The sequence below is a fragment of the Cyclopterus lumpus genome, chromosome 20 (assembly GCF_009769545.1).
Source record: "Cyclopterus lumpus isolate fCycLum1 chromosome 20, fCycLum1.pri, whole genome shotgun sequence".
Classification (NCBI taxonomy): Eukaryota; Metazoa; Chordata; class Actinopteri; order Perciformes; family Cyclopteridae; genus Cyclopterus; species Cyclopterus lumpus.
The window spans coordinates 16,118,343-16,130,830 of NC_046985.1; the positions used below are offsets into that span (position 1 = coordinate 16,118,343).

General features: G+C 46.8%; 1 protein-coding gene across 5 annotated transcripts in view; it reads right to left on the reverse strand.

The window, feature by feature from the left end:
• Positions 1-1,893: 1,893 nt before the first annotated feature.
• Positions 1,894-12,488, reverse strand: part of mpp7a (membrane protein, palmitoylated 7a (MAGUK p55 subfamily member 7)) — a 115,683-nt gene continuing 105,088 nt past the window's right edge. For 4 of the 5 annotated variants that reach the window (XM_034560437.1, XM_034560438.1, XM_034560439.1 and 1 more), the window contains 3 exons: positions 10,720-10,828; positions 9,059-9,202; positions 1,894-4,130 (listed from right to left, as the gene is read on the reverse strand). In XM_034560437.1, coding sequence (XP_034416328.1) covers positions 3,951-4,130; positions 9,059-9,202; positions 10,720-10,828 — 433 coding nt within the window. In that variant the 3' untranslated portion in view covers positions 1,894-3,950. The remainder of the gene's footprint in view (positions 4,131-9,058; positions 9,203-10,719; positions 10,829-12,488) is intronic. The other variant, XM_034560440.1, reaches the window with a different exon arrangement.

A 12,488-nucleotide genomic window follows, 5' to 3' on the forward strand; every position in this document is an offset into this window, starting at 1 on the left:
TTTGTCTTGCTACACGGGCAGGACTTATCACGTTGAGCCCCGTTTCAGGATATTGGCCCCGACCCTGAAATTTGATCGCAGTAAATCAAAATGATTGCAGTATCGTATCGTAAGGCGAGACTCGTGGTGCTTCGCTTTCATGGTTTCTGAAATGCATCAAAGGGACGTAGCGGGAACCCCTCTGACATGTCTCTGGGCGCGGGGACAGGACGGGACCTAATTCCACCTTGTTCGTCTACCGGGCCACTTGTCCTTCTGCCTCGGCCCCCGCTTGTCTGGCTCCGGGCCCTCAGCTCCCAAACAATGGGTTCACTTAATGCAAGGATTTATGGACGTGAAAATAAATACATCAAATGGGCAAGAAACAGACCGCTTCACGAGACATTACTGCAACGTTAATCCGCGGGATCTGAGATAAAAGCCCAACTTCGCTCGCTATAAATCCTCAGATTCCCAAACTATTAGAGTTGTCGGAACGAGGGGTGGGGGTGGGTGGGGGTGTTAGACGGGAGAGCAGGTCTTTGATTCGTGAGCGCCAGTGTTCATGTCTGAGCTGGGGAAGCCATCGCTTGGCCTTAACTCACACGGCAGCTCGCTCTTCAAGGGATGATGGAGGAAGATGAATACAGAGGACCGGGGATTTGTTATTGTAAAGTCCGGGGCTGCAGGCAGACTTTTATACAACTATGAAGAATTATGAGAGCGCCTCTTTTGTTGTTGTTGTTGCTACTACTTACTATTGGGCAGTGCCAATTTACCGTTCCGTTTTATCCATCATATGCAGGCACAAAAGGTACACACATAGTATATTTCAGTATTACATCATAACTCAGCTAAAGTACCTTGGCATATGTGGCCGATTCCTCTCGTTATGCGTGTCGGGGGAAACCTAATCTGCGAACACGTGTTTCTGTCGTCCCCATTTGAGGGAGAATAAAGCACCACGTCCGGGGCTCCCGACAACGGCGTGGGCTGCTTGAGGCGCAGGCTGACGACCTGCCGAGGAACGGGGAAGCAACGCGGCACGTCTGTCACCGACTGCGTCAAAAGGTGAATCAGGCGCTCATTGTTTGTTGTTTGAGCGTCTCTCCCCTTCTAGGGTGACTGGAGCGCTATCAAAACATAGCTCGACACGCATTGGAGCCGAATAAGCACATGGGAGACCCGACAGTGTGTGAGGTACGAGGTGAAGACAAACTTGAGTGTAATGTGTTGAAGCGAGGACTAAAGAATACTCAAAGTACTGCAAGGGGAAGCAGCTACATTGGCTCCTTCAAGTCTGAGACAGGGACACCTCTACTCTACAGATCTCTGGCAAAAAAAAGGTCCTCAACACTGGTCCGCCCATTGGCGTTACGACGTGAGAGGAAATGATGTCCATTTACACTCACTTAGGACCTCGAGAATGTCCCCGTCCATTTGACTGCCGAGCTGCCCGGGACAACGCAAGCGGGGCGCTCGCCTTGTGCTCAACATGCTTGAAGGGGAAAACCTCTCACTCACTCAGCGTATAGGGCATGATGAGACACACAAGTACAGCTGGCAGCCTTCCAGCCCCCCCACCTCACTTCCCATCACTCTGTTATTCAAATTAGGAGGAAAGACAGAGTGAGAGAAAGACATGAAGAAAGAGCAAGGGGTTCCTCTTTTCAGGCCTGAGTGAGTGTTGTTACCGTCTCCTGACCGTCCCACAACCTCACTGCGTCCATATTCGCATTGGTAACGGCCAAATTTACTCACTGACGAGATGAAAGGTGTCAGCTCTGTTGACACAACTGTGCACTCCGAAGTGAACTTCGTGGAATATTCTTCTTCTTCTTCTTAAAACAAATCTCAGAAACACTGGAACACGCATCACTGCTCTCAATCTATGCCAGTAGTTTAGTTGGATGTTCTTTAATATAAAATGTAGCAGTTAACAAGAATAATGTCAATTCACACAACAGCATTTCATTTACAGCAGGACATTAACAATATTTTTTTGGAGACGGTACAAATGTGATTCTGATCGATAAAGTAGATGGCAGAAGGAGATATGAACCGGTGAATGAGTAAAATAATGTGACACTAAAATAAAAAAAAGACTCGAGGCAAAGTGAGGAGTGTTAAAATCCCTTTAAAATGTGTTATCATTACTGAACACTCTTATTACCTTTTTAAAAAAATTGACAGAAATCAAATATTTAAATATTACAGTGGATGAAAAAGGTAGAATAAACAAACAAAGAAATGTGGGCAATATAACCTGAGCTGGACATACAGCGAGTGTATGAGAGGAAATGCATTTGCACAGTATGAAGGCCAGATGGTCAAAATACATAGTTTGGGGAATAGTTTGACATTGTGACAATATGCTTATTGTTTAGTTTTTTTTGCCATTGGTTAAATAGTCGATACCACTCTCATGGCTGTACATTAAGTATGGAGCCAGACTAATTAGCTTAGCTTAGCATACACACAACGCATGGGGAGACAACCACTCTGGCTCTAGCCACGGTAAGTGTACCAGCTCCTTTGAAGCTTATAAATTGATATAAACATATAGCTTATAAACATATATTGTTCAGAGTGAAATGACAACTTCATAAAAACCACAACTTTAGAGCTGCTGCATAGTTCTGATCTATGGCCGGCCCCTTGTTCCATCAATGATCTCTGAGCATGAAAGTGGTATCGAACTGCTCGTCTCACTATCAATATAGCGGCAAACTATTCCTTTAAAGTGAAAAATATTAAAGAAACGAGAAGCTACCAGGGCTGCGACATTGTTAATAATAATAATAATAATAATAATAATAATAATAATAATAATAATACAGCCAGGATAAGTGACTGGCTGCTGTGAAAAACAGTTAGAAGTAACAAACAAAAGGAAATAAAGTACTAAGTAAAAAATGAGTAAGTCAGACAGAGAATAGGAGACTCAAATTTGCAATAAACTTCTAATGCTCATAAAGTCCGGGGCAGCTATTTTTCTGAGTTAAACCCCTGGATGTGTGCTAGGAACCTTCTATTAGCAGGTCGCTGAAAATATCATAAATCTTTATGTGAATAAAAATAAAGACTCCACCCTAATAAAACACAATTGTGAACATTTTCTTCTAGCAGACCGCCAACATGTGTCCAGTTCTGGGACATTAAATGGCAAAGCTGTTATGTTGGGCACCTTCATTTGAAGGGGTGGCTTTTTTCAAAACTGCTCCGAAAGAAATCCAAACACTTGACTGAAAGACGAGACGCCTCGGGTGTGAGAAGCTGTCAGAAGGGTGGCTACAGTCGGGATCAGAAGTCAGGTTATGCATATAAAAGGCAGATATTAGAAAATATATTAATTTCTCTTAAATAAAATTACACTTACTGCCCTTTCTTGGAACTGTACCTGACGGTGCTTTGTTTGGAGTAACAGTCACGAGGAGCATTATAGAAGCACAAAAATACAGAAAGCGAATATGTTCTCTTCTCTCCCCTTTTCTATTCTTTTACAGACATATGCGAGTATGTTGTCCAACAAGAAAGAAATACATCAATCCCTTTGGTTTCTAATGGCCTAATGTTAAAAACACACTAAAGACAAGAGTCCTGGTTGGCGAGGTTACTGATGTGCTGGCAGGACTGCTGGTGCGGCAACGGTCCAGGCTCGCTCCACATTTTGTTACCACGGCTGAGACCCAGATCGATCGAAGGCCCAGACGGCCGCTCTGCCTCGGGCCCTGTCGCATCTGGTCACACCTGGAGGTCCGCATCCAGACTACAACAGAGGTCTATATCCAGCCCGATGTCACGCAAAAGCTTCTTTTTTTTAAGCTCCGTGCATCTCAGGTGTGGCGACGCAGCAGTCTTGTTTGATTCCCCTTATCCACCCACCCCCTCATTCTTTCCCCCAAACACCAGCAGACATAGAAATATTTTCAAAGCCCCCCCTTTTCTCCTTGCACAGTCCACGTGGATTCTCAGGAGTGAGTCCAGCTAACCGGAACCCAGTGTGTCTCCATCTCCACTTTCCTCAGCGCTGTCCGCAGCTCGCCGAAGGCCGTCAAGAGGTCTTCGTTGACGATGACCTTCTCGAACAGGTGGCTGTGTTGGGCCTCCAGCGTCTGGGCGGCGGTCACCATCTCCTGGAAGTCCTCCTCCTGTGCGTGAGAACAGAGAGAGAGAGACGGAAGACAAAAGGTGAGAGACACAAAAATGCAGCGATGTCGCGAGAAACCACCTCATTTGAGGGCAGCCTCAGGAAACAGGAGGGGAGATAACTTCACACAAAATACAAAATAGACGGCCTTGAACACGCAAATAAGCAAAAAGTGGCCCGTGTGGAGCCGGAGACATGGTCCCCACACATGAACCCTGGCACAGACCACGCACTAAAAGCTCCCCGAGCAGCAACCCGACCTCAAGGAATGTTCATCATTTCCTCACACGGGCGTCCGATTCACAAAGAAAAAAGTCCTCAGCATAAGTGGGGGACAAAAACATAACCATCATTCCCAAAAGACTGACATGTAAAACATACATTATAGCAGGTCTGGATTTTATGTTATTTAATGGGGAAAAGACAGCTTGCTGCTGCGCTGTGAGGACTAAGGTAGAGAGCTCGGACTGTGTGACTGCTGCACGGTGACACGGTACAGATTGAACTTCTCGAAAAGGCTTGTGGTGGTTGGATGAAAAGAGATCTCAAAATGGGCACGAATGTGTGTTACTATGATCTCCAAGTGAAAGAAATAAGATTTAGAAAATGTGTATTTGTGCGTAGTTTTTGGAGTTGTCATAAGTGCACGTTTTGATCTACACACGAATATCAGGCAATTTAAACGCGCCTTCACAGATCCGACGGTGTTTACATGCGTGTCTGAATTTGATAGGATTAAAGAAAGCGATTCAACAAGTTTCAACTTCTCAAAAGCGTCACTTACAAAGTAAAGCAAGTACACACTTCTCGAAACACTTTGCATAACACACACTGACTTACTCAATTTTCATCTAGACTTTTATCCCTTATACTAAGTGGGGTGTTTGATGATTTAAAGTTATGTCTATGCTCATTTTCCGGTTCAGTTGTATTTGGTTTTTTTACTAGAACATGTGTACACGCTTTGGTGTTATAAAAGAAACTTCTCAGGGTCTGAATACACCCGTATTCACCCTCCGTATTCACGCTCGGTTTGGGCGCCTGTCTCTTTAAGCCCACGGACTGTAGAAAAGCCCCAGTGGGCTCTGATTGGCTCGCTGGAGAAAGATGGAGCGCCTTTGCAAAGGTAGTTCTTATTCTAATGAGCCTTCGCGAGGGATATTCCATACCAACATGCCAGTTTTCATTTCATTGTTTGCAAAGTTAAATTTGTTGTGTGCATTGAATGCTGAAAAACTGTCTTTGTTTTGAGAATCTTTGAGGCAGGCAGGATGAATTAGTGAACCATGGTCATGGTTCACTAATTCAGCGGGTGGATGAATGAGCCAAACATATTACGGACTAGGGTTAGCGCGCTGCCTAGACCTGTTTGTGGGCACACCTCCATTTTCCATTTAAAAAAAGCGCCTAACCAGCACAACACGAGGGAGCTGCATGAGGTTTGAATAAGGGGTCCTTCAGGGGGGGTGAAGGGTTTTTCCAGGTCCATATGCAAATCAGCCGTCCAATGTACAGAACAAAACCACGTGCTAACTGTGAGGGGCAGCCAAACAACATATTTTTATCAGGGTGGGAGTAAACACATCGCCTATCTGGGGGCTCCGGTATTCATAGACGGAGCCTTCTGAGACCCAGGTATCTCTCCACGGTGGTCCTACCCCCCTTCTGAGGCTTCCGGCTCTGTGGGTCCTGGCTTGGTCGGCCTTTTTCGGTGCAACAGCGGGGCTAACGTGGCTGCACTGATTTAGCCTTGTGTTTTTACTGGAAACATATATGGTTTTCATAGTGAGCCCCCATTTGCCAAACATACAATTATAAATACACACAGACGCACATTCATGCACATCAAGAACTCAAGAGCACGCGCGTATGCACCCCAAACTCAAACAGGCAGGCAGGATACACACACACACACACACACACACACATTAAAGCTTCAATTTGCCAAGGAGTCGCTTCAGAATGTTTCTGGTGGGTTTTCCGCTTTTCTGTGACGGATTAGCTGCTCGGCGAAATATATAACACTCACTCGCTGTGGCACTTCGCAAAAGGCCCGTCTTCTGTTAAAAAAAAAAATAATAAAAAATCTCTTGTGCATCTATACGTGGTGGTTTTATCAGCCTGGGAGCTGGAGGATGACAGGAAGAGGACCGGGCTTGGGCGTGAAGGGGGCAGAAGGTTTTTCAGCCTGCAGGTCTTCCATGCCTGTTATTCACAGTCATCTGGACCAAAATCCCTCCACAGGTCTCCCACTGTTGGGACTCACAGATGACTTTTGCGTCCGCCGCCAGGAAGACAACACCTCGGACCGGTCCTGGCAACTAAACGAACCTATGGAGCTGTGTGTGTGTGTGATGTTTCCATGTCTGCCTCTCGTTAGACCGTTCAAGGTAAAATAACATGAATCACAGCGGGACGCCGCTTAAGGGACAGCGAGCTGGGAGGAGGGACGGAAAAGAGAATGAAAAAGTGTGGGGAGAATATAATAGGAGAGGTGCAAGGTGAAGGAAAAAAGGCAGATACAGCGGAGGCGAACGGAAAAGCTGGGCGAGTGAGTGGATATTCTTTTGGCGGCCGCTGTTCCGAGCTGATGCCACTTCTGGAGGTCTTCCCGACTTCCATTAGGGTGCTTCATTTTCACGCGCCTGTTTAAGCACTCTGTTCCGCATAAAAGGACGTTTTCATTGGTTTTGTCCAGGCTGCAGATTTTAAAATGTCATGTTTTGAAGGCTCGTCTTCTTTTTTGTTTTGTTTTACATTTTCCTTATTGTATTTATTTGGGATTTTACTGTGTCTAAAGAAGGAAACTTCGCCTTATGGGACTATTTCAGGGGCACAAAACAGCATTAAAAAAAACAACAAGATCTTTACAAAGCAGCTTTAAATGACTGCGGTAACACCACATTACAGCAGGATTCATGCATTGCATTAGTGTTTCTTTTTCTTCTAAATTGTGCTTTAAATGTCAAATCATCTCCAGCTCCAAAAAAAAAGAAGAAAAAAAAAGTGGGGAGGCTTAAGTCAGACTGCTCTGCTGAAACAATGAGACGACTGTTCTCCCGGCCTTTATCATTAAAGCAGACCTGTCTCTTTTAGAGAGAGAATTACAGCTGACGACCTCGCCCGACAGCAGCTTCTCTTTCAGAGCCTTTCTAAACGGCCGACCTGAGGAACATGTACACAGAACCCGGTTTGTTACCCAGACGACTTTTATGTGCGACCTGAAAGAATAGCAGAGGCTAATAAAGGGACAAAGAGTAATAACAGCTACAGCACGGGTTGTTAGTAACCTTCCTGTTCTTGACAGCTGAAGCTCATCGCTCTCAGGACCCCTGCAGGGAGATGAGGCCTAATGCCGACTTCGTGTTCCGTATCGAGGTTTTAAAAAGTAAAATATCGCCGGGATGTTCGACTGTAACCGAAAACCAGGAGCTGGTATGCGTGATAATAAGATGGTGGTAGGAAGGAGAATACATCATTCTTCTCAATAGTTTAAGGGTAGCACTGCTGCGGGTCCAAAATTTGGCCAGGCTGCTGGGATAGGCCGACAACTTCCCCACTCGGCCACCTATGGCCGTCGTGTCGTCAAATTACTGTTGATAGCCTCAATGTTATTTCAGGAGAAAATACAATGCAATTAATTAATATTTACAATACATCTCTGAATGGGTAAATCTCCTCATGTGATTGGTTACAGTCACAATACATTTGCTCAATAACTTCCAGATCAGAGTGCACGAATTTGAACTTTGCCCGGGCTATTCCATCATGCCCCTCTGCGAGGGATTTGCTACTTCACATAGAACGTAAATTTATGGCAACCGGGGACTTTTTTTCTCGGGGTGGGGGTAAAGAGTGAACGGGAAAGTAAGCAAGAGGTGGGGAATATTATAAGGAGTTCAAAATGGTGGTTCACAAGCTATGTTATTTGCATAAGTTTTCAATAAAGAAAACGTATAAACCCCCAGCTGGAAGAGTTGCCAGACTTCTCCCCACCATGTTGGATTTACACCTGCAGCTCGCTCCCCTCCCCCTTCTTTACTCGTCCTCGTGGTGCTAGGTCGTCTCTGTCTCTTTTGACAGCCCCATCTCTCCCTTCCCCCCCCCTTCTCTCGTTGTGTCCCAACAGGCCTTCCGCGGTGCGTAGCTGACCAAAATCTTGGCCTTGGTGCTGCCTGCGGGCGAGTTAGACACTCGCTCGCCCGCAGGCGGTGTGGGGCTGGTAAAACCATCATCCCGCTCACCCCCCCACACACACACACATACAGACACAGCTTCGCAGGAGCACCGAACGCCGGCTAATTGGTTTCATCTGCGTCGGGGCCCGGGATGGAGGTGTGTAAGGGATTACATCACGCACGCACGCACGCACGCACGCACGCACGCACGCACGCACGCACGCACGCACGCACGCACGCACGCACGCACGCACGCACGCACGCACGCACGCACGCACGCACGCACGCACGCACGCACGCACGCACACAGAGATAGTTCTGCTGTTATTTCTTCTTCCCGTTATTCTGTTGCGTGTTTCTTCAGTATAACTACACAGCACCATTAAATCGAACTTCATAAAACTATAATTTATAGGTGCATTGTGGTTCAACAGCATGTGTGTCTGCTGCAGATGTGCTCCCGCCGACTGTGTTTAGAATCCCTCTTTATCCTGGATGAATGTGTCTCCTACTATCTGTCTCCTGTTATTTTCTGTTGTAGCTACCCACTTCACTCATCACAGAGGTCATTAAATCTTCATCTTCCGTAATCTCATCTGAGCAGCATTTAAAAATATCAGAAACAGTATATGAAAAGGATAATAGCTTTCCTGTGATTGTCTAAATGGAGGCAGACCTGACCCACCTGGTGTCAGCAGGTTACCTACAGACAACGGTGTGAGAGATCAACGTTCCCCTCGTGCCCTCTTACCGTGAATGGCTTGGCGGATCCCTTGTCGTCCTTGCCCGATATGATTTTGCCGTTCTGTCTGCTCTCCCTCAGCCTCTCGATCGCAGGGGGCTTCACCAACACGACAAAGGGCTTAAACTCCCCCGTCCGCAGGAGCTTTATGGTCTGGAAATAAATGTCAATCATGAAAAGCGAAAGGGGGAGTGTGAGGTGTTGCCACGGTGCAACACAAGTGAGAGAGTAACTTAGGACGCATGTATCAAGCTAATAAGCATGAGAGTTGCACTTGTTAGGGGTGATGAGGTGATTAAAGGAAGGATTATCCATCTTTCGGTTCATTACATCGGGTTGCTATGTGTTAAAAACAAGTGTAAATTATTATTATTATTAATATAGGGTTAAGGGGAGACTCTACAGGTGAGTAGGGTAAACAATGAAAAACAAATATACATAGCCATGAGACTTCTTTGAGTTCTTTCAAGATGGAAATGAACTATTAACTAATAGAAATAACCATGAAACTTTCTGAAATGTTATGTTTAATTACGCAACTAAGAGACATTATATGACGTTAACCTTTTGGTGAATTTAGGAGAAATCTACAGACAAAAACTAAATAAAAACCTAAATGGACATGACAAAAGACATCTAATGGGAGCATAACTCAGTTGACCAGTGTATGAAAAAACAACGTTTGTGCCTGAGGTGTCTCTCGCTAAAAGCCAACTGGTGGTTGGAGGATGGGTGTGTGACACAGAGGGCAGGCCTCTGCTGTCTTCTTTTAGAAGACAGCATATTTCTGTCCACAGGGGCCTTGTTGCCTCTTAGGTCTGGTGACAATTGCGCGACACGACAGCGCCCATCTGCTTCCCAAGAGGTGGGAGAGAGGTCAGGACTGGTTAGCGGTGGCGTCAGGCAGGCTTCGGGGCTCTCCCCCCTGGTCCTATAGCAATCAGGGCTCCCCGCTGTGCTAACGGGCGGTGGGTCTGAAACCCGCAACCGATAGGAGGACGGATTAAAAAGCCAAAGGAGGGGCAGGAGAGAACAACTGGGAGGCATTCCTCTCCAGCCAAGTCAGCATGGGAGCAATAACATGTTCCGACACTGCCAGTGATCTGATCCACGAGTCGTGTTGTTGAGGTATGGGGGGGATGGTGTGGGGTGGCTTACACAACACAATTGTATGCCAAAAGCAGAAAAAGAAAAGGCACATACGTGAATGCACAAACACCCACATGAGCTTCCACAGGCTCTTTCTCACAGACGTTAGCTGAGGGCTCCGGGGCCGACTCTCAAGTTTGAGAACCTGCCAGGCTAATCTATATAATGGTGCATTTGTTCCCGCCATTATCCACTGAGCAAAAACAAACAAGGAGGAGCTGGCGGGGCAGATACGGGCCCCGGCGCTGGTTGCTTCGGCCATTTTTTCATTGGGTTTAATCGCAGCTACACCCAAGACACATAAGCCAAAGAGGAAATCTTCAAATCGAGGAAATTAGAGGTAATTGCTCCCGGTAAAAAAAAGAAAACACTTTGGTAACCCAGTAAGCAGCCAAGGCCTCAGAAAAGCCTGGGACGAGAGAGAGATCTGCTTCTGAGGGCTAGAAAAAAAGAAAGAAAGAAAGAAACACACACACACACACACACACACACACACACACAGAGAGAGCTGTGTCACTCACATGAGGCTGGACATCCAATAGGCACACTTTGTTCTTGGAGAGGACAGAGCGCACCGAGTCCAGACTCGTGCCGTAGTAGTTCCCTTTGTACTCGCCGTACTCGATGAACCTGAAGGGGTGAGACGGAAAGAGATGGAAATAGAGAGAGGAGAGATGAGGAGTGTTGAGGGGGAAAACACCATTTCTGTGCAGGGCTTAGTTATCTAATGCAGCGCTAATGTCCCCTTGGAGGGTAACATTGGTCGGCTGCATCCGGACACTCCTGAGATTCATCTCAGAAATAATTATATATAAAAACTATACAAATCCGCAGAGACGGGAGGATTACCCTCTCGACCGCTGACAGATTTGAAGATAGCATCCTTCAGCAAAACTTGAAAACCAGACGCTCTCATACTGTCTCCCGTGCAGCGCCTTTTTGGTCCAGAAGGGACATGAACGGCAAAAACCTTCCCTCCTTTTAATCCACCAGGACTTAACCCCGCCGGGCAAACACTTTTCCACCAGATAATCTTCCCCCCACTTTTGACACCAATCAGCTGACACGAGGAAGACAAACAGAAAACCCACTGGTCTATTTTTAGCCGAAAACAAAAAGGGGTGAAAACAGGGCAAGCGAGGAGAGTAACAACGTGGAAAGAATTTGAAGCTAATAGTGTGTCATGCGAGCAGTCTGCTCATGACGAGTGACCGCCGCCGTGCGACTGATGCCATGTAAAGAGAAAGTTTTATGGTAATTGCCCATGTAAGAAAGTTTTACTCAGCTTTTTCTTTTTTTTTTTTTAAAGAAAGGAAGCTCTATAAGAAACCTCATATTCGGTTATGGGAAAGTCATTTAAGAGCTTACAGTAGCCTTTCGAGAAAAAAAAAACACACCTCGCAGCGTTCAGCGCTTGTTTGTCGTCACAGGGTAAGAAGGTGAGCGGATTACGGTGAGGCACGCTGGAGGGGGATTGGCTTCGTAAAGGAGTGTGGATTTTGCTTCCATTTATACACGGAACAGGGCTTCCCTTGGGAAAGTTCTTCAGGCTAAATGCACGCTGTTGTTCTCTTATTTTGCCTTTTTCCATCCCTGCCTCGTCTCTGCTGCATGCCATGAGGCGTAACGCAAAGTTCATCTCCCTCCTCGTCCTCTACTCTGCCTTCTAATTTCAGCACATCACAGCTCTGTCGCACACCCCTCTGACTCCACCAAAAAACATTGCATGCCTCCGACCCACACCGCAACACAGCCTAAATATACACCCCCTCCACCCCACCTTTCCCCTTCTTCACTCTGCATGCTCTGACACTCTATATGCCCTCGCCACCACAGGCTTCCCTCTCCGTGTGTGTGTGTGTGTGTGTGTGCGTGTGTGTGTGTGTGTGTGCGCGTGTGTGTGTGCGTGTGCGCATGTTTCGCACCCCTACAGTATGTCTTCTCCCGCCACCCTCCTTCTCCTACTTGTGTGAGACCAGCAGAAAGGCATCCATCATTTCAATTTGTTGGCCACAAATGTCAAGGCGGGCCGCGATGTGGCTGCGTTCAGAGAGGAAGAGTAAGAGCGCCTGATGGGGAAGGAGGAAGCAGAGACAGGAGACCTCGAGGGACCCGTCTGGAGATCGGTTACCGACACGAGATCCGGCGGGCCCTGTCAACGACCACATCGCGTGTGGACGGTGGCAGCGAGTGCCGGTCGGGAACCGGCGGACCGGCGCTCGCTGCCTCTAGCGGTTCAGATCTCAGATAGAGAGAGATGCTGCCGTTTTTGTCTGGCTGATGGCTCTCA